Raw genomic sequence first — 24390 nt, 5'->3', positions numbered from 1 at the left:
AAGTAAATATTCTAATATATATATACTGATTTTTGACTTTCATGAGCTGTAAGCTCTAATCATCAAAACAAAAACAAAAAAACGTTTGAACTGTTTTACTTTACATGTAATGAATCTAAAATATATGAAAATTTCACTTTTTGAAATAACTTACAAGAAAAAATAAACTTTTTCTCATTCTAATTTATTGAGATGCACCTGTATATATATATATATATCAGTGGACCTTTTTGGGCCAGTAAGCATTCATATATATATATATATACACACACACACACACACATAAGTGGACCTTTTTGGGCCAGTAAGCATTCATATATATATATATACACACACACACACACACACATAAGTGGACCTTTTTGGGCCAGTAAGCATTCATATATATATATATATATATATATATATATATACACACACACACACACACATAAGTGGACCTTTTTGGGCCAGTAAGCATTCACCTAGCAACCACTAAGAACACCTTAGCAACACCCTAACAATCACCTACAAAAAACAAGTCGATCACTCTTACATGGACCAGCATGATTTATATTTACTTGATTTAAAGTTCTGATTGAATGTTTTGTGTTTTGGATCTGTTTTGAAAGGTCGTGTCCATGTTCCTCCAGGACGAGCGTAACTTGATTTGTTTCAAATTGATTTCTGCCATTTTTTGTAAGTTTAAGTGTAGCAGACAGATTCATGTTACCCCCAATACTGCTTTATGCCTCTCATTATATCAGCTCTGGCACTCTGATATAAGAGCCTGTCAGTCTAATGAGACTAATCGCCATGAAATTGAAGTTAAGAGTCAGTGAGAAGTGTCTTTAATTCAATAGTACAAATCCAAATATGATTAGATCCTGACAGAAATAGCTGAAATGCATTATAACGGCTGGCTGATTGTAGTTATTTGTCATTCCTGCTCTGTGAGTAAACAAAAAAGCTGTAAAATACAAGGGCAATGTCTCAAATTAAATAAAATCAGCTTCGACAGTACATGGAAAATAAATGACTGTTATTGGATTATGTCCAGTGTCCAGGACACGCAGAGACAGCTCTCCTCTTCTCTGAACTCTCTTAATAAATTGTCATTCACCATTGCACTTTTTTTTATTATTCATAGAGATATCTAATTTACACAACAATCTGTCTCTAATGACGCTGGCATTCTTGTCACAATGCAATGTTTTCATTGTCATAATCAGCATGCAGTCTGTGGGCGGGCTGTACATTCTGGCTTGTGTTTTGATAGTTAATCTCTGGGTGTCCTCACTGAACAGACACTCGGGCCTGGGGCCGCGTGACCCCTGACCTCTGACAATCACTAATCTAATACATCAGTCTGCCTCTGCCCATCGCAGACTCATGACATCACTGCTTAACCCTGATTCATTTACTCCAGTGTGTGCTCGACTAGAGACACAAAAACCAACAACAAAAAAACACCAATACTCTTAAGTGACCTCATTACAGCCGAGCTTCTGGAATAGAATCCATCCTAAAGCAATAAACCAGATGCTTAAGGTTTCTTAAAGGAATAATCTGGGTTGAATGCAAGTTAATTTCAATCAACCGTATTTGTGTTGATCCATGCAAAAAATAATGCTGACCCTTAAAAAAAAAATGTAAAGCTTATAATTTTATAAAAGCACTTATATTAATTTGTCTGTTATAATTTGTGATTTGTTTGAACTGTAAAGCTGTTTAAATCTTTTTTTTTTTTTTTTTTTTTTTGTCATTTTAGGATTTATGGCAACAAAGTTGTAAAATTGGGTATAACTTTACATGGGAATTGCTAGTAAGAGATTTTTCACACTAAAATCATGTAAGCTCACCATAATCTTAGGAAAGTGAGTATTAAACATTTAGAGATTTTCCGAAAAAAGAAATTGACTTTCATATTATGGAAGGGAAAGCAATACTATGGAAGTCAATGGCTACCGTCAGCTGTTTGGTTATCAGCATTCTTCAAAATATCTTCTTTTGTGTTCAACAGAAGAATGAAACTCTTACTGGTTTGGAACAAATTGAGTAAATCATTACAGAATTTCGAAATCTATATAGGTTCAACCCCCCCCAAAAATATTTATTACCCTTGTTTTGAATAAATGAAATAAATAGAGTAACTTATTACACTTGTTAGTAAGAGTATGAGGAGTTCACAAACTTGTAAATGAAAAACTACTCATTACTTTCAATGAATCTTAACTCGTAGTGAATGCGGAATATTCCTTAAAAGGAACAGTTCAACCCACAAAAATTATTTCATTATTTACTCGCGTTGAATAAATTTAATAAATGGAAGCGTAACTCATTTATTACTTATTTATAATGTAATAAATAATTAATACTTATTTAAATGCTTGAAATAAAAAAAAATGCAAATGAAAAATTAACTTGTTTACTCGTTAATTTCAACCGATTTGTATCCGTAAAATTCCTTAATATTAATAGCTTGACCCAAAAAATACAAATTCTGTCATTATTTAGTCATGAATAAATGATAGAAATAGAAGAGTAGCTCCTGTTACTTATTTAAAAACTTGTCAATTAAATTTAAAAATGAATTTGTTTACTTGTTACTTTAGAAAAAATGGAATCTGATTATGGAATGCCTGTTATATGCAATGCAACATCATTCCTCTCCAGGTCTCTCCCTGATAATATTCCTCATCTATAAAGTGACAAATTCCCTCCCAAAAACCATCCAGCAGGCAACAGGCACTCACACACAAGCCACTCATATGCATGGATGCAGCAGCTGTAGAGCTCACACTTCTCACATTGTCATCTTTCGCAGCAGACAGAGAGTGTGCGGAGGACTCAACAGTTCATTAATAATGGAGCAGCAGGCATGGGTTCCACATCCCTCTACTGAAGTCCGTCCCAATGGAGATGCGGCGAGCACATCCTCCCTCTCACGTCTCAGGTATTCGCTCACAGGCCAAGGAATATGAGTTGACATAAAGAGAGCACATTTCAAAGAGATAAACAGAGCACAGACTGGCAGCCCTGCTGTTTGGATCCTTTGGGCTGCTGGGAAACTAATGATCCGGGATCTGGGCTGCAAACGCTAACTTTGTAGGTTCCTTTCCAAAGCGGGGGTTCTCCATCACTTGGAGAGCTGTTCAGATGTTGTTCTCTTGTTATAGCAGCACTGTGGTCTCTAGCAAGACAATTAACCTCATATACTGCTCTGAAGGACTGGCTCCAGGTAAAAGGCCAGGAATACTTGATGCAAGTATGCAAACATTAGTATTTTGCCAATGCATTGCAAGTGGTGCGTTCTTGCTTTACTGTGGTGATAGTGCACTAAACATCTGATTAATCAGGAGTGATGCAGATTTCTAGGAGTAAGGGTGTCTTTTTTATCAGTCCATCTGGAAATGCTAAGTTATATATGCATGCAATGGTCTTCTCACATATGTCTTATTGCCTGATTATCTGGAGTCAGGTCTCTCAATTGACTATTAAGCCTGTTAGATCCCTATATAAACAAACCTTGTCAACATTTTAGACAAGAAATCAATCAGATGGCATCATAACATTTTACAAAAATACAGTTTGCTTAGTTTGGACAATTTTATGAATTTGTCTCTTATTAAAATGGTTTCACTTTGCCTACTCTTCTGCAAAAATAGAAATAGATTTTTGCATTTTGAATGCAAACCATGCCTGACATCGAAAAGAATTTGAACCATGCCCAAAAAATATAAATAAACTCTTAAAGGGATAGTTCACCCAAAAATGAAAATTCCGTCATTAATTACCCTCATGTCGATCCAAACCCGTAAGACCTTCGTTCATCTGCTGAACACAAATTAAAATGTTTGCTGGAATCCGAGAGCCTTCTGACCCTTTTTGTGCGCCAAGAAAATAAAATAATGACTTTATTCAACAATTCTTCTCCACCTTGTCAGATTTGACGTGTGTGTATTCCTCAGGCTGGAAACACAGCGCAGTGTCATGATACTCAGAAGAAAATATAACTGTTTGCTATAGCAAGCCCTTGATATAACTCTAGCTAGAAACATTCTGACAGTTTGACCAACTTTAACTTGCTCTGGAAAATTCTCAAAACTGTTGCTCATTCACCACAGCAGCAAAACTGAAGGAGAAATAGATCGCATCAGACCTTACGAGTCAGAGAAACAAGCGCAGCCATCTGTAGAATGCTGTCTCTGAACTTCCGGTTTTGTAGCAGCTCTATATATTTGTAAGGCATCGCTGTTTATTTTGAGTTATGAGTAATTAGCTGGTGAAATGTATTTACTGTAGAGTTAAGGCAAGTTATCATGAGAATTGCAACATTTGAAGCGGATGTTATAAACTTCTGGGAACATTTTAAAGGGGTCAGGACAGATTTTTTTTATTATTATTATTTTAATATGTTCATTGAGGTTTACTTATTATGCTAATAAAGTTGTTTTTTTTGCACACACAAAAAACAACAACTACTAAATGTGTGGGGAAATGACTATTTTCAACCCTCATTCTGACCCTCTCTCTCTCTAAAACCACCTGCTTTAAGGGGCGTGTCGTTTTCAGACAGAGCATTATGACATCATTTACTTACGGTTTGTGATGCAGCTGCAGTCAGATCTAGTACCGCTTCATCGTTCTTTTACAAATGCTTCTTTGTGACTCTCCATGACACTGTGCCTCGTTTACAAAACACAATCCTCCGACAAAAATAACTATGCACTTGTTCCTTACGCTGGGATCCTTCTGATATCTGTACAAAGACACATTTGACTCATATCTGTATACTGTATCCAGATAGCGGCAGTGATAGTCATTTCTATTTGCTTTTGACGTGACACTCACATTTAGCCTAATCCAGTCAAGTGAACGCCAGTGGGCGGGGCCTACGGTGAGAAGATGACTATTCGTCGATATCTTGCTCTGGAGGCATGTTTATGCAAATGTGTGTGCCCTTATGACATCACCTTGTACCTCAGATCCAAAACGAGCCATTTTTGTTGGAGTTTAATTAAATAAATGCTTTGTTTATATCAAGGAGGACGTTTTAAGCTATGAAACTTGCAGAATGTTTTAATGGTACAAAGAGCTCTTATATGCCAAAATATCAAGGCAAATTTGATTTCTTCAAAACGGACAGTTCATTCATAAATTCGTAAAATACAAACGCTATCTCACAACCAATTCATACGCATTTTACGAGGTGGATAATTCGTATGACCTCACTCATACGATTTGTCCAAACCCCAGTGATGGGTAGGTTTAGGTGTAGGTCATTCATACAAATTCATATGAATTATCCACCTCGTAAAATATGTACGAATTGCCATGAGAGCGGGCTGAAAATACACAAGGAGAGCAGAACCGAGAAGGGGAGGAGCTACATAAGGCCTATTACACGAATCCCTCTATAGCGCCCCCTTGTGGCGACACTGAGAATGACCGCTGCGCTGAAAGTCACAGTTGTGTACATTGTAACAGACCAGAAGCAGACTTCACACACTGTGAATAATTGAGCGATGCAGCAGACGACACTTGGAGAACGCAAACACTCCCATCAACAGCATGCATTTGACCTCAGACCACTTTAATCTAATCATGGTATGAGACATTAATTTTGCATGAGTCTTTCTGTTAAGGATCTAGTTAAGCATCACTCGGGATGGACTAGATGATGGGAGATAAGGGATCTCTGAAATGTATGCATTATTAACAAATAAAGAAGATGGGGACAGGCGCTGAACGCTCAGCACAGGCGTAGGCGAGAAAATAATGGGGCAGAACAAAGTGGAGAGTTCTGAAGCTCAGTGGGACGGACTCCATTTTTGTTTGTCTCTCTCTCTCCAGCTGTCAGCTTGCACTCTGTCTCGTGGGGTTGGGGGGTGTTGCCACGGTGACAGGGGGCCACATGTCTTAAGGGCCTCAGTTTGGTCAAAGGACCCCATTGTTCTGGTGCTAAGCTGCCTTCACTGGGTCTGCAGGATGGGGGAGAGGGGTTTCCCTCCTTCACACGCCACAGAAAAATCCCCTCGCACAATCATTATAACCCCAACACAGAGCAACACCATGAGCGCTTCATGTCAGGGAACGTGTTAACCTACAAGGTCAAAATGAGTATAATGCATTAGCCGTCTAATCACAATCAATTAATTAATTGTAGTCGCAAGAAATTCTGTCATTTACTCAAGCCGTTTCAAAACTGTATAAATTTCTTCTGTGGAACATAAAGATATTTTTAAGAATGTTGTCAACCAAAAAGTTGCTGGAAGCCAGTGGCGTCCATAATATAGGGAAAAATACTATGGAAGTCAATGGAAACTAACTGTTTGGTTACCTACATTCTTCAAAACATCATCTTTTCAGCTCTACAGAAGAAACTCATAAAGGTTTGGAACTTTTAAACTTTTTTCTTTGTCTAGTAGATGAATACAATAAAGTGTGTAAGGTCTGTTTGAGCATGTGAAGGCCTAACTGATTACTTCCACTAGATGGCAGTGTTATCTCTATAATAAAACTAAAGAAAACTGTCTAGCAAGAGCCAGCATGAAATGCCATTTTAGGGCCTTCCTACTAAATACCAATAAAAATCCAAATCTTAAGCTGCATTGGGAGAAGAACAATCGGTCATAAACCACTGATCAGGTTCAGCACAGGTGTAAGTCCATGTTGAAATAATGCCTCTGGATCTGTGAAACTGAAATTGCAGACTGACTACAGGACATAAATATTTAAAGGCTGTTGCAGTGCTATTTCTCCCATGGATACACTACAGCAGCTCTGCTGAGGATTGATTCACATTACTGTGCTAGTAAACAAACAGCTGAATGGAGACTGGTGCAGATGGCTGGAGTAATTATTTCCAGGTTGTTTATATGTATTGACAGTTTTGTGGGACACTGAAATCGTAGAGTAAATATAATTGTATCCTATTGTGCTCCATTCTGTAGACATTTCCTCTTTGAATTTTCCATTAGCTTTAAACACAGTCGGCTCTTTCGCAGCACGGACTGCAATTACAGGTGCAATGCACAACTGTGAAGAGTGGCAGATTAAACTACTGAGAGAATTTCACTTGCATTTCAGGATGTTGCTCGTACTCCAAAACGAGAGTAACGACTGACTGCAATTACAGCAAGAGTATGTGATTCCTGCGAGTGACTTAAGAAACCTGACAAGAGCATGTCTGGAACATATTTTACCTAGCCAAAATATAAAATATATACTGTGTATTTATATATACATAAATATACACAGAACACACATTATGCAAACAAAAACTTATTTTGTATGCGACTATTTGACAGCACACATACACATATATATTATACACAAAAAAAAAAAATATTCTATGCAAAATATAGATCATAGAATATAATCATCCATGAAATATTTAAAGCAGGCCCTATAATTTCTTGCCTAAGCACAGTGAATGACAAACAATGCCAACAGAAAACTTGAAGGTTTGGATGCAAATATTGTATTGTAGCACTGAACTGAGAAGTAGGCAAATTTAAAATAATAAAACAAAAACCACTGTCCAAGCAAACTGGGATTGCCATTTATGTAAAATAATATAAGATTACCACAGGAAAATCATCTGCAAACAGCAATTCATTCACCCAAGAGAAGATTTAATGAGTAGAAGTAATTAACAATACAATCTTCTTAAGAACAGGTTTCATCCAACACTAAGATGCTATAAAAAAAAGAAATGTAAAACATTACATAAAAGAAGAGAGCAGTATTTTATCAGAAGCTCATTTGACAGTAAATAAACAGCTAACTGACACACAGACGATGGAGGCGAGTTACTCTCTGAAGTTTGGAGCTGGTTCCTCAGAGGCCTGAGAGAGAAGTGGATCAGATACTCCGCTGAGTCTTCCCCGCGTCTTCCTCCGGCTCGCTTTACTCAGCTCCGGAGAGGTGTGATCCACCCAAGCCAGACCCACAGCCTGGAGGTCCACGCTCCTCCGGTTCCTCAGGCTGCGTCGCACAGAACCTCGACTCTTTGCCACAGGTTTCAGGATGTCGTCGATGTTGAAATCCTCCTGCTGCCAGGGAGCCAAACTAGGTTCTGTGGGTCCAGTGTTGCTCTCATCAGTAACTCGCTCTGACTGAGCGCTCTCAACTACTTCCTCTACCACAACATTAAGCTTTCCACGAGGGCTTTTCAGTGCCTTTTGGACCCGTCCATGTTTTTTATTACTTGGCGTCTTCTGCTCCAAGCTCTCAATGTTCGAGGAGTCTCCATCTGGCACCATGCAGCTTATTAAAGTCTCAGTTTCTTGGTTCTCAGAGCACTTGGTTTCATGATGCACTGGTCTATCAGGACTGTCTTGGTTCACTGAGGCACATTCAGGTGGCTTTTGGCTCTCAGGATCTTGTTCCCCAGTTTTGGAGCTAATAGCTGGACCGCCAAGCGCTTTTCTTTTGGCTGCGCCTGAGCTACGGCGTTTGCGCACGGGCCTCCCTGAATCACGTTTGGCTTTGAAAGCCTTAGACGCCGAAGTTCCTCTTTCTGCAGGATCCTGAGCACCAACTGAGGCTTCCACACAAGTCACACCTACAATGGAGCTCAAGGTCTGCTGGTTTTCATTGGTCCGTGGACAGGCAGCATCCAGACTTACCATGGGATGAATGGTCATGCTATGGGGAACGCTGGGAGTCTGAATGCAGTCTTGCTCTCCATCTGCGTTGGAAGAGTAATACTTTTACATTAAATGTTTAAAACACCAGCATAATGTAGTTGGGTTACCAACTCTAGATTGCAATATGTGACCCTGGAGCACAAAAGCAGTCATGAGTAACACCGGTATATTTGTAGCAATAACCAACAATACATTGCATGTCAAAATAATACATTTTTCTTTTATTCCAAAAATCATTAGGCTATTAAGATCATGTTCCATGAAGATATTTAGTAAATCTCCTACCGTAAATATATCAAAACTTCATTTTTGATTAGTAATATGCATTGCTAAGAACTTCATTTGAACAACTTTAAAGGAGATTTTCTCAATATTTAGATTTTTTTGCATCCTCAGATTCCAGATTTTCTAATAGTTGTATCTCAGACAAATATTGTCCGATCATAACAAACCATACATTAATGGAAATATTTATTAATTTACTCAATTTAAAAAAAATGGGTGTTTGTGACTGGTTGTGTGCTCTAGAGTCACAAATGCATTCAGAACCTCAGTTTCAGAGACCTTGATTAAATCAAATTTTAATTCGGTCCTCATTTATTTTACCCTCGTGTCATTTCAAATTCATACGACCCATTCTTCCATGCAACACAAATGGAAATATTTTGAAAGATATTTTTTCCATACAATGAAAGCATATAACACTGCTTTCAAGCTTCTAAAAGGACAGAAAACACGATAACACTTTACAATAAGGTTCATTAGTTCACATTAGTTAACATGAACTTTATTACAGCATTTATTAATCTTAGTTAATGTTAATTTCAGCATTTACTAATGCATTATTAAAATGACGAGTTGTGCTTGTTAACATCAATGCATACTAACATGAACAAATAATGAACAACTATTTTTATTAACTAACATTAACAGAGATTAATAAATGGTGTAATAAATGTATTGTTCATATTAGTTAATACATTACAATAAGGACTTCTGAACTTTTATTACTCCAGTCTCTTCAGTGACACATGATTCTCTAGAAATCATTTTAATATGCTTATTTTTCTAATTGTTATCAGTGTTGAAATTTTTTTTGTGAAAACTGTGATTATTCTTTAATGATTAGAAAGTTTAATGAACAGCATTTTTTTAAAATAAATAAATCTTTTGTAACCTTATTCAACAAGGATGCATTAAAATGATCAAAAGTGACAGTAAAGACATTTACATTGTTATTCATTTCTTTGGAAAAAATAAATAAAAATCTTACTGGCCCTAAACTTTTAAAAGGTAGTGACACATGAATGATCAAGTGACTACAAAAACTAAAGGTGTTGGGCATCAATGATATCAGAGACTATTTGTTTTTAGCAAATAATGCCTTGGAATATAGCATAACAGTGCTTTCTGGAGCTTAATAGCCCCTGGTCACAATATTCTTTCATTCTATAGCAAAAACCAGTCAGAAACTGTTAAAAAATATCAAGTTTTCACAGAAAAAACAGTCACAACAAAGACATGAAAGTCTTTTACCACTACATCCAAATCACCTCATTACATTAATCAGTCCATTTCAGACTCACAGTGGGCAGATCTTCAGAAAAAAAGAAATACTTTATAAGGAATGGTGTTCAACATTTACTCTGTAAGCAGAATTTGAGCTTCAACTTAGTTAAAACCTCTAAGATGTATATATAAAACCTATAAGATATATATATAAAAAACAAATCACTCGCCAAGTGGGTGAGTCATTAATGAAAGGCTTGGAGAAGGTACCTATTTGTTTTCCTGATTGAGCCAGTGTTGGCGTGCTGTTGAGACTGGTAGACGTCGTCTCAAATATGGGGCTGAGAAGAGGGTTTTTTGAGGCATAGTCTCTTTTCCCATACAGAGAACGATCCACCTCCTTGTTACCAAATCGTCTTTTTACTCCTGACGGGTTCTGAAAGCAAGAAAACAAGCTGCAGTGAGGAACATGGACAGAGTTTACACAAATGTGCTCAAAGGCTCTCGACGGATGAAATCACGCAGCATACTATTTATATATCAAACGTCCAAGTCACATTAGTGTTCTTATTTCAGGCTCAGTGTCAGTTTGATGCCAGCGTTAATAATCAGAGCTTAAAAAGCCCTGTTCACCAAAACTCATCACACGTCAGCTCGACTTCTAAAGTATAAAGCATAAATGCACTTCCAAAGCTTCACACCTTCATCTTTCCTGAAGCTGCAGCCGTACGCGAGCTTCTCCTCTTCTCAGGCTCAGTCTCCCCTGGTTGCTGAAACAGAAGAACAGAACAGAGCCGGATGACTGAAAATATATCTTTGTCAGTCTTTTGATGCTATTCAATAAAAGCCTGAACGCACACTGAAATCTGGGATTCCTAACCTAGAAATCAAGTTTTAGGACTCTGTAAAATATAAAAAGTATGTAAAATAAGTAATATAAAGTAAGTAAAATAAAAGATGAAATATTTTACCCATAATACAAATTGTAAAAACTCACACACACACAAAAAAACACCTAACATACATAAAGGATTATGCATATATCAATATACAAAATATATATCTATTTTTTGCACAAAAATATTTTGAAACAAAAAACAGGCCTGTCACAAACTCCTCTGAGAGATTGAAAAAAACCCCAAAAAAAAGGGTAATAGCTGAATCTGTGCTTCGATCTGATCCATCATCAAGTTTAAAAGAGGGGATTTGCAGATATGAGTCCTCACCTTTCTTTTCCTACTGCGAGAGCGAGCTGGTTCAATGCTGGAGTTACATGAACGTGTCTGTCCAGAGCTGGCAGAAGACTCCTGGTCATCCTCTACTGCTGACAAGGAAACATTAAGCTGGATGTTATAAACACAAATAAATTAAGTGTTCAAATGCAAAAGCCTCTAAAAGCCATCTTGGTCAAAAATGAGATAACGATACTGAGTGAATGCTCTCCACACGTTCATCCAGAACTTTCACTACAAACGCGCTGAACCCCAGCCGCCCTCCAGTACCAGGACTTACATAGAAACATATGCATAGTAGCCAGAAAGAAATGCTCATTTTATAGAAAAACATCAGACATACTTCATATATTCATTAACTGATATATATTATATCTACTCATGAGTTTGCATTCTCCTTGCAGAAGAATCTCTAAGAAATGTATACTAATGATCATCAAAATTGCATTTTGCTTTTTTAATTTAGTACTGCCCTGAGGAAGCTATTTGATTTAATGCACCTTCACTTGCACTCCACAAGACACAATCTTGTTTTATAATGTTTACACTCATAAAAGTTAGAAGGTGGTTGTCTGAATAACTAGTTGCTCTTAATGAAGTCTTGCATACAGGGCTTCTGCAGGTTTCATAAAGGTAAAGAAAACTAAAGTAAATGTAAGAAATAAATCAAACACAATACATGTTCTCTAAATGTACATTTCCAGGGAGCACGTAAAAAGTTGTTTCAACAGATGTTGTCGTTTTAAGCATAAATTCACTTAATTTTGATACAATTTTAGAAAACAAGACTTATCCTCATTTTGCATCTTAAGTAAATATATCGATTTAAGGATGTTTAGAAATTAGTATTGGAAAACAAGAAAATACTGAGGAGGATAGCTTTTTTCAAATTAATTTTTCAGCAATGCATGCAATATTAACGCCATGACTTTATGAATTATGAAGACTTTCTGTTCTGATTTAAGACCCTTTTAATTAAGACTTTCTAAGACCTGGAGAAACTGGGTCATGTCCCCAAAACACTGATCAGAAGCATTTCATACATAGAAAACATAAGACCTGTTTATATATATAATATATATAAACAGGTCTTATGTTTTCTATGTATCCGATGCATTTCATATTATGTACAAGTTATTTCAAAAAGTGAAACTTTCATATATTTTAGATTCATTGCATGTAAAATAATGAATATCATATGTCGCTGCCTTCATTGTGCTATACATTTAAAATAAATGTCTTTTCATTTTGTAGTTTATATTTATAAATAAATATATTTACTATGTATTTTACAACAATATAAAGAGCAATGTGTAGCATTTTACCAGATATAGTCCTTCGCATATTCACTTTTATTTGTTCCCCACTAATAATGTTATCACTAAATGTTTAGATTTTATAAAATTGTGCATTTTTCTAGAATAATTTTTGCTGCTAAATTATCCACTAACCTAATTTATAATAATATTTTTGTCATATATTATGAACAGGCCTGTTTACACCTGGTCATTTCATGCGTTTTCGCTGATCCGATATCTATCTGATTTGTTAAAACGTTTCAATTTACACATGGCCACAAAGTCACAAAACAGATATAAATCTGATCTTCAATTCCTGCGCTATATTTAAATGTAATGAAATTCAGTCGACGAAATCAAAAGATAAGCGCTACATTTGATTAATTATCAGCTCATTTCAAGATCAAAGACCGCAATAGGAGAGCATGGCATCAGCACTGGGAAGATAAGTTTGTCTTATACTTTTAATGAAGAGTATTGTGTTGATCGTCTGCGTCTTACTTTCAGTTTCATTCATGGCAGTTTGTGTGTCTGCTTGCTGAAGAGATACTCAGCTACTCGTCCGCGGTGATGCGTGATGCATTAGCGCAGTCATCTCTGACTATAATGTCATATAGCCTATAACACGGTCTCACACGTTTATTTATATTTTTGACATTTTGTGACAAGTAAAATTTACATGTGGTTTCATCAACCAGATGCGTTTACACATGTCCAGTTTGGTTTGGAATGCGGCCCAGACCTCCTCCTGAAGTGGTTTGAGCGATCAGATTTATTACAAAACGCATGAAGTGACCAGGTGTAAACAGCCCCTATATATTTGTTCATGTTATTTTTCATTAAAATGAAATTGTGTAATAGATTGTGTTTAACACACAAAAGAGTGACACAGAAGTATAGAAATTCTACATTGATAAAAAAACTGCGCTGGTATCGGATCGGAATTGGCCGATACTCAGAATTTTCTGGATCGGATCGGATCTGAAAAAATGGTATCGTTGCATCCCTATATATAAGCACACACATACAGTATATATATATATTTTTAAAATACTTGCATGTCTATATTTATATTCATATAATTTATATAGTTAATATATGAACACAACATATGTTTCTGAAATGTAATATGCATGTGTGTGCATTTATATATACGTAATAAATATACACAGTATACAAACATATTGTTACGTTATGTGTAATTATGTTTTATAATGTTTGTATGTTGTTGGATGTTTTCTTTTTCTTGAGTTTCAGATCGCCGCTGATTCGCTAAGTGTTGCCGCCTAGCAACGGTAATTGGATGATCAGCTGGCGGTTCCCTTTAAAACGCCTCTTCCGTTTCTCAGAAGCGAGTTGGTGTGACTTCGGGCCGGTCGCACTGCTCCGGGCTTCCTGCTAGCCGCCAGACCAAAATGTGTTTCTAGTGTTTTTTTTGTCCTTTTCTTTCTTTGTTGCTTAGTTTGGAATGTGGTAGAAATGTAGGAGAGACCTGCCTTTTTGGTTTAATCCTCATTTTTCATGATGTTTATGTTTAGAGTAGTTTAGGTAAGGTTGGTTGTATTTATTTTTCTTTTCTTTGGGGTAGGTTATTTATATTGCCGTTTTATTTGATTTAGATTGGTTTTTGTTTGTTATTTTGGCTTTGGGTCTCTCTGACGAAAAATGCCACTTCATTAATTATTTTTATATTTAATTGTATTGCTTTAATAATTCTCTGGTTGGGCTGTGGGTCTCTTTAGGAGATCCACTAATTATTGGTGTTTCCTTTCTTTTTTGTAATTCATAATAAATTTACTTTATAATTTATTGTGATTTGTTCGGGTTCCTTTTTTGATCTGACGGCCTGCTGGAAGTCTTTTTGTTTTTTTTATTATTTATTGCGTCTCACCCCTAGCGGGCGTAATACATATATTATGCAAACAAAAACTTATTTTGGATGCGATTAATTGTTTGACAGCACTAGAGAAAATAGACATAAAAACTCACTAATGCACAACTACTTGACCCTCCATCCAGCCCCACTCCCATTTTACAGGCCCTCGGTGCTTAAAGTAGTTTGTTGCAAATTTAAATGAACTAACTTATTTTTCTCCATTTAACTCTTGTAATCTTCATTCTATTTTGCTTAAAACTTTCAGCAGAGAAATAAAACCTGATTTACTGAGAGCAAGAAAGAGGGAGTGCTACAAAAAGTGGAAGAAAGTTGAACTCACCGGAGAGAGCCAGTGGCTGATCACCAGTGGGACATGGCAGTTTTTCCTCCGTCTGTGAATTTAATGGTACATCCTCTTCCTGTTGAAAAGCAGCGTTCATAACTTCAGCATCTTCAGCCTGGGGCTGCCCTGGGTCCTCAGCAGAGAGTGCATCTACAGTTTTAGATACACGATTAGAATACAGAAGAGAAACTTTCTCCAAAACCTTTCCTTGTTTCACAACTCACCTTTGCAGTCCTCAGAAGATCTGTATGAGGGAGACTCGTCCTCCATACTGGGAAAACTGATCTGAGAAGATGGATAGAAGAAAGCCACAAAAACTCACCACCAATACAAAGCTTTATAGAGCAGTCTGTAATTACAAACTAAAACCACAAGATAATGATATGTCACCCTGGACCACAAGACCAGTCATAAGTAGCACGGGTATATTCTTTTAGGATATTAAGTAAAGATCCTGTTCTATGAAGCAGGGCTGGGTGATTTTCCCCATTTTTTATCGATTAATTCAAATTTGATGTTTTGCCACGATTTTATTTTTTAGAAATCGAGGAATCAGGATTTTGAGTAGAAATGACCAAATGTTAGAATTAGACACTTTGACAATATGCCGGTGATAACAGAAAAGAGCGATCCAACCGCACGTGATTAACCGCTCTGTGAAGGACCATAAATATAGCGCCAAGGCCATTCACACAGAATGCACTTTAGTGTTGACAGATGCGATGTGAACTTCTTTTAACTTGAGCGCAGTGCTTTTAGAATGGCATCTCATCCATGCAACATCACTCTAAAAACACTGCGTGTTCCATGTTTACACACAAAAAAAAAGAAAAGCAGTGCAATCGAATAATAAAAACACAAACCTGTAAAGAACTACTGCTGTATGTCTGATATTTCATGTTTGCATCATGGTGACCGGCTGAAAGCTGCTGTTGTTTTTACCGAACATTTATAGTTAATAGTCGTCTACTGGTGTTATATCTTCAGTCATTCTGAATTTGAATTACCTTGACTTTTGAGATTTTATAAAAGCATTTCCTCGTATTATTTCTGAACACATAATATATATAAAACAAGTTTGTACTATATATAGTTGTAGTTCATGCATCCTTTCTGCAAAGATATTTAACAAGTGATTTGTTTAACATTTACATCATGTTGAGAGCTTCATGTGTGCTGCACTCGGAATAGAATTTTCTTTAACTAGAGGGTTAGTAACGAAAGAGAATCATGTTGTAGTTACATTTACTTGTTGACTAGTTAAAATTCGTTAAAAAAAAAAAGATTTAAATTTTTGCCAAATCACCCAGCCCTACTTTGAAGATATTTAGTAAACCAAAACAAAAAATAAACTGCTAAGAACTTCATTTGAACAACTTTAAAGGTGATTTTCTCAATATTTAGATTTTTTTGCACCCTCAGATTCCAGATTTTCAAATAGTTGTATCTCAGCCAAATATTGTCCTATCCTAACAAACCATACATCAATGGCAAGATTTCAGATGATGTATAAATCTCAATTTAAAAAAATGTATCCTTATGACTGGTTTTGTGGTCCAGGGTCACATATATGCTTCATCTACAATCAAATAAGTTATTTTGTAGAAGCTGGTAAGTGTCACACCTTCTCGATCTCTTCAAATACTTCATCACTATACACCAGTCCAGCATTGTGCTTGTCAATAACCAGGACAGGAGAAGCTCCATTGCTTTGAGGACTACTGAAGTCAGGTTGGGGAAGAGGATCATTGCGTTGAGGGGTCTTCAGCAGAGAGAGTTTAGGGCCCGTAGATGACGGAGGACACTTTGGGGTGCCTCCTCTCTGTAGTGGGGTACTGGGAGGGAGAGTTTTGTCAAAGAACTCTGGAGAGAGCGGAGCCCCAAAACGAACACGCTTCTTGCAAACAGAAGATACCACGTTCTCATCTAGAAGAAGAAGAAAGATTTCATGAGTTTAGGACTTGAAACTAAATCAACCATTAATAAACAAATGGTTAAAAGGGTCATTTATGTTTTATCATCAAATCTCTTTCTTAAGTAAGAGTTTAATGTGCTATGAAACACAAACTTTCAGAACCCAAAATCTCTCCACAGTAGAAAAAGACAATTTACTAAAACTAAAAAGCAAGCACAGATCGCAGAGAAAAAACAAATACAATTTCTTTCTTACCAGGCTTTCTATTCCCGGTGATGACACCATAACTTACTCAGACCTCAATATTATATATATATTTATTAGTGCACTCAAAACGATTAATAGCATCCAAAATAAAAGTCTTTGTTTACAGAATATGTGTGTACTGTGTATATTTATTATGTACACATAAATACACACACACACACACATGCATATATATTTAAGAAAAATATGCTGTTTATATATTACATATATTTATGTAAAATGTAAATTATATGAATATAAAGATATACATGTAAATAATTTCAAATATATACTGTATGTGTGCGTCTTTATATATGCATAATAAATATACACAGTACACACATTCTGTAAACAAAAACTTTGGATGCGATTAATCGCTTCACAGTACTAATACACACACACACACACACACACACACACACACACACACGTTGGTTTTTGTGGTTTATGGGGACTCTCCATAGGCGTAATGGTTTTTATACTGAACAAACTGTGTGTGCTATTGCCCTACACCAACCCTACACCTAAACTTAGCCCTCACAGGAGACTTTCTGCATTTTTAGATTTTCAAAAAAACACCATTTAGTATGTTTTTTAAGCCTTTTGAATTACGGGGACATAGGCAGTGTCCTCATAAACCACCTTCATATTGTAATACCTCTGTCATACCCATGTCATTATACACATTTGTGTCCTCATAAACCACATAAACACACACACACACGGAATATATTTATTTATCAAATAAATGCTGCTTTGGTGATCATAAACTTTCAAAAACAAAATCTTTCAACCGCAAAGTTTTGAATGTTGGTTTTTATGAATGATATAGCAATATAAGAAGTATGATATGACCTTTTAAAATTTCAAAACATTTTCAAGCACTCAGAGTTCCCTTACCTGCCGGCTTAATGTCTGGTTTTGACAGCATGGGTAAAGACAGAAGCTCATTCTTTGCATCCGAATCCAAGTCTGAAAGAGGCCTCTGGCTTTGAGACTCAAAGCATTTCAACTAGAACCATATAAAAACAAAAGAACACAATGCTGACTACAGGAACAGCACCAGACAACTTATGTGGACCACAAAGTCTGAGTTAGCATGTCATCCATTGGTTGCACTTTACTTGTACCACTTTATCTGTTAATAGCAATTTAACAGATGATAAACTTCAGAAACATATCAAATAGCACCATTAAATGCTGATTTGTTTACCCCTTGCTCCTGTTGTGTTGTTAAGGTGGGGTGCGGGAGCGGCGTCTCCGTAATCTTGTCCTCACACTCCCTCAGTGGGGCCCGGCAGCGTTTCTTAGACGGAGGAGGCGTCATCGAAGTGGGTGGGCTATGCATAAACAGCGTGTTCTCCTTCCCTGCAAGACAGACAATAGCAGAAAGAGACGACTCTTATCACTCTCATAGAAATTATGGGTCATTCTACATAAGAACATAATTAATCTGTGCTGATTTTAAAACTGAAGTGAATCAGAAATTGCTAATTGTTCTCAACAGTAGCCGATTAAAATACATAAAAGCCATGCAGAGAAAACTCTGCAGAGCTAAAAAATTGCTTCTAATGATTTGAGTCCATCATTTATCCTAGTTAAAGCACAACATGAAAGACAGAACTCCACATCTAACATATAAATCAAAAGAAATACAGTTGCTCATAAACTTATGTTCGTATTTCAGAGGGCTTTCAGTGTTAAATATATACAGTTGAAGTCAAAAACTTTACACACACCTTTCAGAATCTGGAAAATGATAATTTTACCAAAATAAGAGGGATCATTCAAAATGCAAGTTATTGTTTATTTCATACTGACCTGAATAAGATTTCACATAAAACATGTTTACATATAGTCCACAAGAGAAAATAAGTTGAATTTATAAAAATGACCCCGTTCAAAAGTTTACACGCCCCAGCTCTTAAAGCATGGTTTTTCCTTCTGGAGCATCAGTGAGTGTTTGAATCTTCTGTAATAGCTGCATATGAGTCCCTCAGTTGTCCTCAGTGCGAGAAGATGGATCTCAAAATCATACAGTCATTGTTGGAAAGGGTTCAAATACACAAAAATGCTGGAAAACCAAAGAATTTGTGGGACATGAAGGGTTTTTCTGAAGAACAGCAGACAGTTTAACTGTTCAGGACACACAAGGGACTCATGAATAACTATCACTAAACAAAAGAAATCACAGCTTTGGATCGTTCAGGGAACAACACAGTATTAAGAATCAAGGGGATGTAAACTTTTGAACGGGGGCCATTTTTATAAATTCAACTATTATTTTCTCTTGTGGACTATATGTAAAACATTTTTTTTTTGTGAAATATCTTATTCAGGTCAGTACTAAATAAACAATAACATGCATTTTGAATGATCCCTCTTATTTTGGTAAAATAATGAACATTTTGCAGATTCTGAAAGGTTGTGTAAAGTTTTGACTTCAACATATATATATATATATATATATATATATATATATATATTAGGGCCGGGACTCGATTAAAAAAATTAATCTAATTAATTAGAGGCTTTGTAATTAATTAATCGAAATTAATCGCATTTTAATCACATATAAATATTTGACCTGAGAACAGTGAGAAGTAAGTTTTTTTATATGGATTTTTAAATTTCTCATCCACAGGGCCAACCAAAGCGGTCTCATCAGCTTCTTTGTCCATGTTCACTGTGGTTTGTTTTTGGCTGTTTCTCAATATGCGTTCTTCAGCGATCTTGCGTCCTTGTGTTCTCGTTCTACGTCATCATTAACCGTCGAAGTTCAGTTCCAATTCTCAAGAACGCAAGTACAGAGAATGCATGAAAGTGCCCGGATATGTTCTTGAAACTGAGGATGCATCGAGTGCAGACTTGAGAGAATCGAGCCGTTAGAAATCCCAGAAAACGCTGTGGGTGGCCGGTGTACGGAAGCCTGTAAGCTTTAAAGTCGCTCTCACAAATACTTAATGGCTCTTCAAGTTGAAAGTAAACATTTATCGTTTTGTTTTGGTTAATTTTAATAAAGTTATAAGACCCGGAGAAAGTCTGCATTTTTATTGGCATATTAAAATGAATCTTAACAGTAAAACATATAACGCTGTAAAATAAAACAATACAATTATATGAAAGTAATATCTATAATAGTATGAAATGTTTTAATAAGTTATGACATTTTGTAATATTTATTGTTCATTGGTCGCTGCTTATGCTGAGACTATGCGGTCAGTTAAGCAAGAATGCAGTACATCTCAGTTCTCATAAGTGTGCGTTCTGTGTTCTCGCGTCCTTCCGAGTTCGTTCTTCCAAGGAAGCTTGGCGAGACCGGTCTCCACGAGAACGCAAGTCTGAACGCTAGTTGGTGCTCCAGTATAATCGGTCCGCCGAAACTCATCCAGTGAGAAACGTTCCGCGGTGCAAAAATAAGTGCGATTAAAATGCGTTAAAAAAATTTAACGCGTTATTTTTGTGTAATTAATTAATCTAAATTAACGCGTTAAAGTCCCGGCCCTAATATATATACATACATACATACATACATACATACACACAGTATATATACATAAAAGCATTCAGTGTTCAAGGTTAACATTATGAATTTCAAAAATTAAATACGATGTGTTGAAATAACTATGCTGTCATCACTCAAATGTCTTGTTTACACTTTAAAAAAAGTTTAAATATTCATAACGTCAAAACCTGAAATGATCACAGATTCTAACTGAAAGACTGGATGTGCTTTTTCAATCTTTTTCATTAACACTGAAAGCTCTCTGAAATGCGAACATGTTTATTTTAAGACTCATAATCATCAGTTGATTTATTCTGCACATCATCCTGCAGTGCTCTAACTGGGATCAATGGAAGAAATGCGTCAAATTTATTATGGTGCCTGCTTATTCTGGATAAGTTCTATTATCTGGAAATGGCAAGCAATGACAGTATGACATTCTCTTAATTACTTCAATTTCATCTGGTCCTACAAGACTGCATCTAAAACACATTCTGTTTTTGTGCTGGCAGCAGTCAGCATTTTGAGGAGAGACTGACCGTTCTTACAATCTTCAGCCAAAGTGCTTTTATCACTCTCATTCTTCTTCTGTTCATCCTTCTCTTCGTCCTCCTCCATCAGACACTGGAAAGCAGCCATCTTCTTCTTCAGAGAGTCACAGCGTGAAAGAAATGGACTCCCCTGCAAAAGCTTCATGGAGGACAGAGCACAAAGTCATAACTGAAAAATACAAACAGCCTTCATCATCACCACCATAATGACAACAAACAATGTGGTCCACTCTGTGAAACACATGCATGTTGTCTTATACCCGAGGTATAACTAGTGGGTTGTAGACAATGGGGGGGGGTGCTAAATGCAAATATCCACATTATCATGCATTTGGGAGAGTAAATTAAATAGGCTCATATCTGTAATTGTTGACATCAAAGGCTGTGCATCTACTCAAACTTTGTCACTTGGTAACATGGGTTACTAAAATAATTTGTTCAGTGTATATTCCATGGGTTAGGCTGGTAAATCATATTTGCATTCACAAAATTTACGTTAAGATAATTTTGTGTAATTGTGTGTAGTTCATGGTAATATTAAAAAAAACAGTTAACCAAAAAAATTACCCTCAGGCCACCCAAGATGTAGATGAGTTTATTTCTTGATCGGAACAGATTCTGAGACACATAGCATTGCATCAGTGAATGGGTGCCGTCAGAATGAGAGTCCAAACAGCTGATAAAAACATCACAATAATCCACACCACTCCAGTCCATCAGTTAGAGGTGCCATAGAATGGAAAACTGTCTTTATCTTGGCATAGCTGAATAATAAGAGTTCTGTACATGGAAATGACATGCAGTGAGCCTCAAACATCATTGTTTCCTCCTTATGTAAATCTCACGATTAAAAAAAGACCACTGAAAAACAGGCGAATCAGAACATAACACTGACTGTGTGACGTTACAGCACCTAGAGATGACCTCTACAGCAGGACACCTAGATGAGCCCCAGAGACAGACCCCCAGTGAAGACCCTGTCTCCAAGACGGCCATCGGGACAAGACCACAGGAACCAGATGAGTCCTTTGCACAATCTGACTCTGCTTTAGCCTAGATTTAAACTGCTAATAATAATTAAGCCATTTTTAACTTTGAACGTTTGCTTCAGGGTAAAATACCAGTCCTCTATCTATAATATTGTTTTCTCCAGTCAGAAAGCTGTATTGTCTGAATCAGAGGAGAAATATGCACAGATTTAGAAAAATTAACAAGCAAACAGTCCAAAACAGTTCTAAACAAATATGATGACTATGATGTGTGAGGACAACAGGGGATGCACTTTCACTGGAGGATGCATTATTATTGATTATGGACACATATTATAGCCTGAAGCAACGGTTTAAAAAATTAAAATGCCTTCATGATGGATTTGTTTCTTACAAACACACAGCTTTCCACTTCACAAGACGGTCTGGATCACTTGTAGATTATTGTGATGTTTTTTATCAGCTGTTTGGACTTTACACCATTCACTAAATGTCTCCAAATCTGTTCCAGTGATGAAAAACACTCATCTTCTTCTTGGATGGCCTTAGGTGAGTACATTTTCATTTCTGGGTGAACTTTTCCTTTAATGTTTAAATGCATTACGATTCATTTTGTTTGATAAACACTCTTGTACTGTGTTGGGTCACCACTTGATGTCCAATGAAAATCAGCTGTGTTACAGCATCCATCTACCTGAGGTGTTCGTGGAGGAGTTTTTGCAGCTTGTTTGGCTCTGAAGCAGATGAGAGAGTTTGTTTCTGGAGATCCCCGGACCCCAATCGTGGATCTCCTCCTGGCCTTCAGTTGAGCAACTCTGGATTTATCTGAGGAGAAAACTCAGTATTAAAGGGATAGTTCACCCAAAAATTTAAATTCTGTCATTAATAACTCCCCCTCATGTCGTTTCAAACCCGTAAGACCTTTGTTCATCTTCAGAACACAAATTAAGATATTTCTGATGAATTCCGAGAGCTCTCTGACCCTTCATAGACGGCAATGATACCACCACGATCAAGGTCCAGAAACATAGCAAGGAGATCAGTAAAACAGTCCATGTGACTTCAGTGGTTCAACTCTAATTTTACGAAGCTACAAGAATATTTTTGTGCGCAAAGAAAACAAAAATAAGGAATTTACGTATGTGATACTCTCCAAAATGGCGCTATAGGAGATTAATTGTTGAATAAAGTTGATATTTTTGTTTTCTTTGCACACAAAAAGTATTCTCGTAGCTTCGTAAAATTACAGTTGAACCACTGACGTGGACTATTTTAACGATATCCTTGCTACGTTTTTGGACCTTGATCGTGTTAAGATCCTTGCTGTCTATGGGAAGTATGATGAGTTCATCACAAATATCTTAATTTGTGTTCTGAAGATGAACAAAGATCTTACGGGTTTGGAAAAACATGAGGATTAGTAATTAATGACAGAATTTTCCTTTTGGGGTGAACTATTCCTTTAACAGAGCTTCTTCAGTTTGATTTCAAATCCATTTAATACACTAAGTACAATCATGCTAAATAAATACAACAATTTAATAAGTAACGTTAAGTTTTTTCACATTGTAAGAGCTCAGAATGACACGACTAATCAGTGATGCTTTAGGAAGAACATTAGTAAAAGCAGTTTATTGTTGTTAACCTTTAATCTTGGAGGACGGTAAGAAGCTGTTTGTTGATATACCAAACTGTGAAGGAGTAAGTTTGGAGATATCTTCACTGAAATACAGGGCTGCCAATGGTGTTCTGCTGTCCATGGCTTCAGTGACCTCCATTCTTGAGTCCAGTACATAAGATATGAGATCTGAGTAAATAAATACAATCAGATTTACTTCATAAACACCTCAAAACAGCCATGTGGAACATCTACTTACATCTCAATTGTTTTACACAGCAGTGTAACTAAAAACACAACTACAACTTTGTTTAAATATCGAAAAGCATCGTTAAATATATAAAAACGAATAGTTTGTATTGTAAGTTAGTGAAGCGTTCAAACTTACCGCAGTTAAAACGGCGCAAATATCCTTCCGCGCTGTAGAAAACACTAAATCTCCTGGATTATATAACGTTACTTATTTTTACAGCCACTAATCTTTAAGACATATATGTATTTTAAAAGTGTTTTTCTATGTGTAACGTACTTTCAGGACATGAGAAAGCACTAGTTCTAACGCATCTATCTGTCCAACCCCCTCTTCATATGAATCAGCCAATCGGGTTAGAGGAAATGCATCATGTGCTTCCAAACGGCCAATCATATTCAGGCTCACCGTACGTGCCTGTT

The 24390-nt window shown here is 36.4% G+C and overlaps 1 protein-coding gene across 8 annotated transcripts; it reads right to left on the bottom strand.

Annotated features, from left to right (window-relative positions):
- Positions 1-7169: 7169 nt before the first annotated feature.
- On the bottom strand, positions 7170-24326 carry cdca2 (cell division cycle associated 2). Of its 8 annotated transcripts, none has more exons than XM_079416704.1 (13): positions 24107-24308; positions 23746-23907; positions 22795-22925; positions 21100-21280; positions 18269-18423; positions 17956-18067; positions 16519-16820; positions 15119-15179; positions 14892-15044; positions 11372-11466; positions 10847-10915; positions 10416-10581; positions 7170-8677 (listed from the first exon to the last, which is right to left on the bottom strand). In XM_079416704.1, the coding sequence occupies exons 4-13, from the start codon at positions 21254-21256 to the stop codon at positions 7797-7799; spliced, it is 2151 nt and encodes a 716-aa protein (XP_079272830.1). In that variant the 5' UTR covers positions 21257-21280; positions 22795-22925; positions 23746-23907; positions 24107-24308; the 3' UTR covers positions 7170-7796. The 8 variants fall into 8 exon arrangements, with proteins under 8 accessions (XP_079272830.1, XP_079272824.1, XP_079272826.1 ...); XM_079416698.1 differs by having other exon boundaries at positions 21100-21250; XM_079416700.1 differs by having other exon boundaries at positions 21109-21250.
- Positions 24327-24390: the final 64 nt, after the last annotated feature.

The sequence above is a fragment of the Barbus barbus genome, assembly GCF_936440315.1.
Source record: "Barbus barbus genome assembly, chromosome: 5".
In the NCBI taxonomy this organism is placed as follows: domain Eukaryota; kingdom Metazoa; phylum Chordata; class Actinopteri; order Cypriniformes; family Cyprinidae; genus Barbus; species Barbus barbus.
This window is presented reverse-complemented; position numbering and strand designations above follow the sequence as displayed.

Bases quoted from the DNA above. Each gene is read 5' to 3' on its own strand.
- cdca2 (XM_079416697.1), bottom strand. From the start codon at position 23,878: ATGGAGGTCACTGAAGCCATGGACAGCAGAACACCATTGGCAGCCCTG. The intron at 15,180-16,518 runs GTGTGACACTTA...CCATCTTCTCAG, and splicing joins TATTTGAAGAGATCGAGAAG to ATCAGTTTTCCCAGTATGGA. The intron at 10,916-11,371 runs GTGAGGACTCAT...CTTCTGTTTCAG, and splicing joins CTCGCAGTAGGAAAAGAAAG to CAACCAGGGGAGACTGAGCC.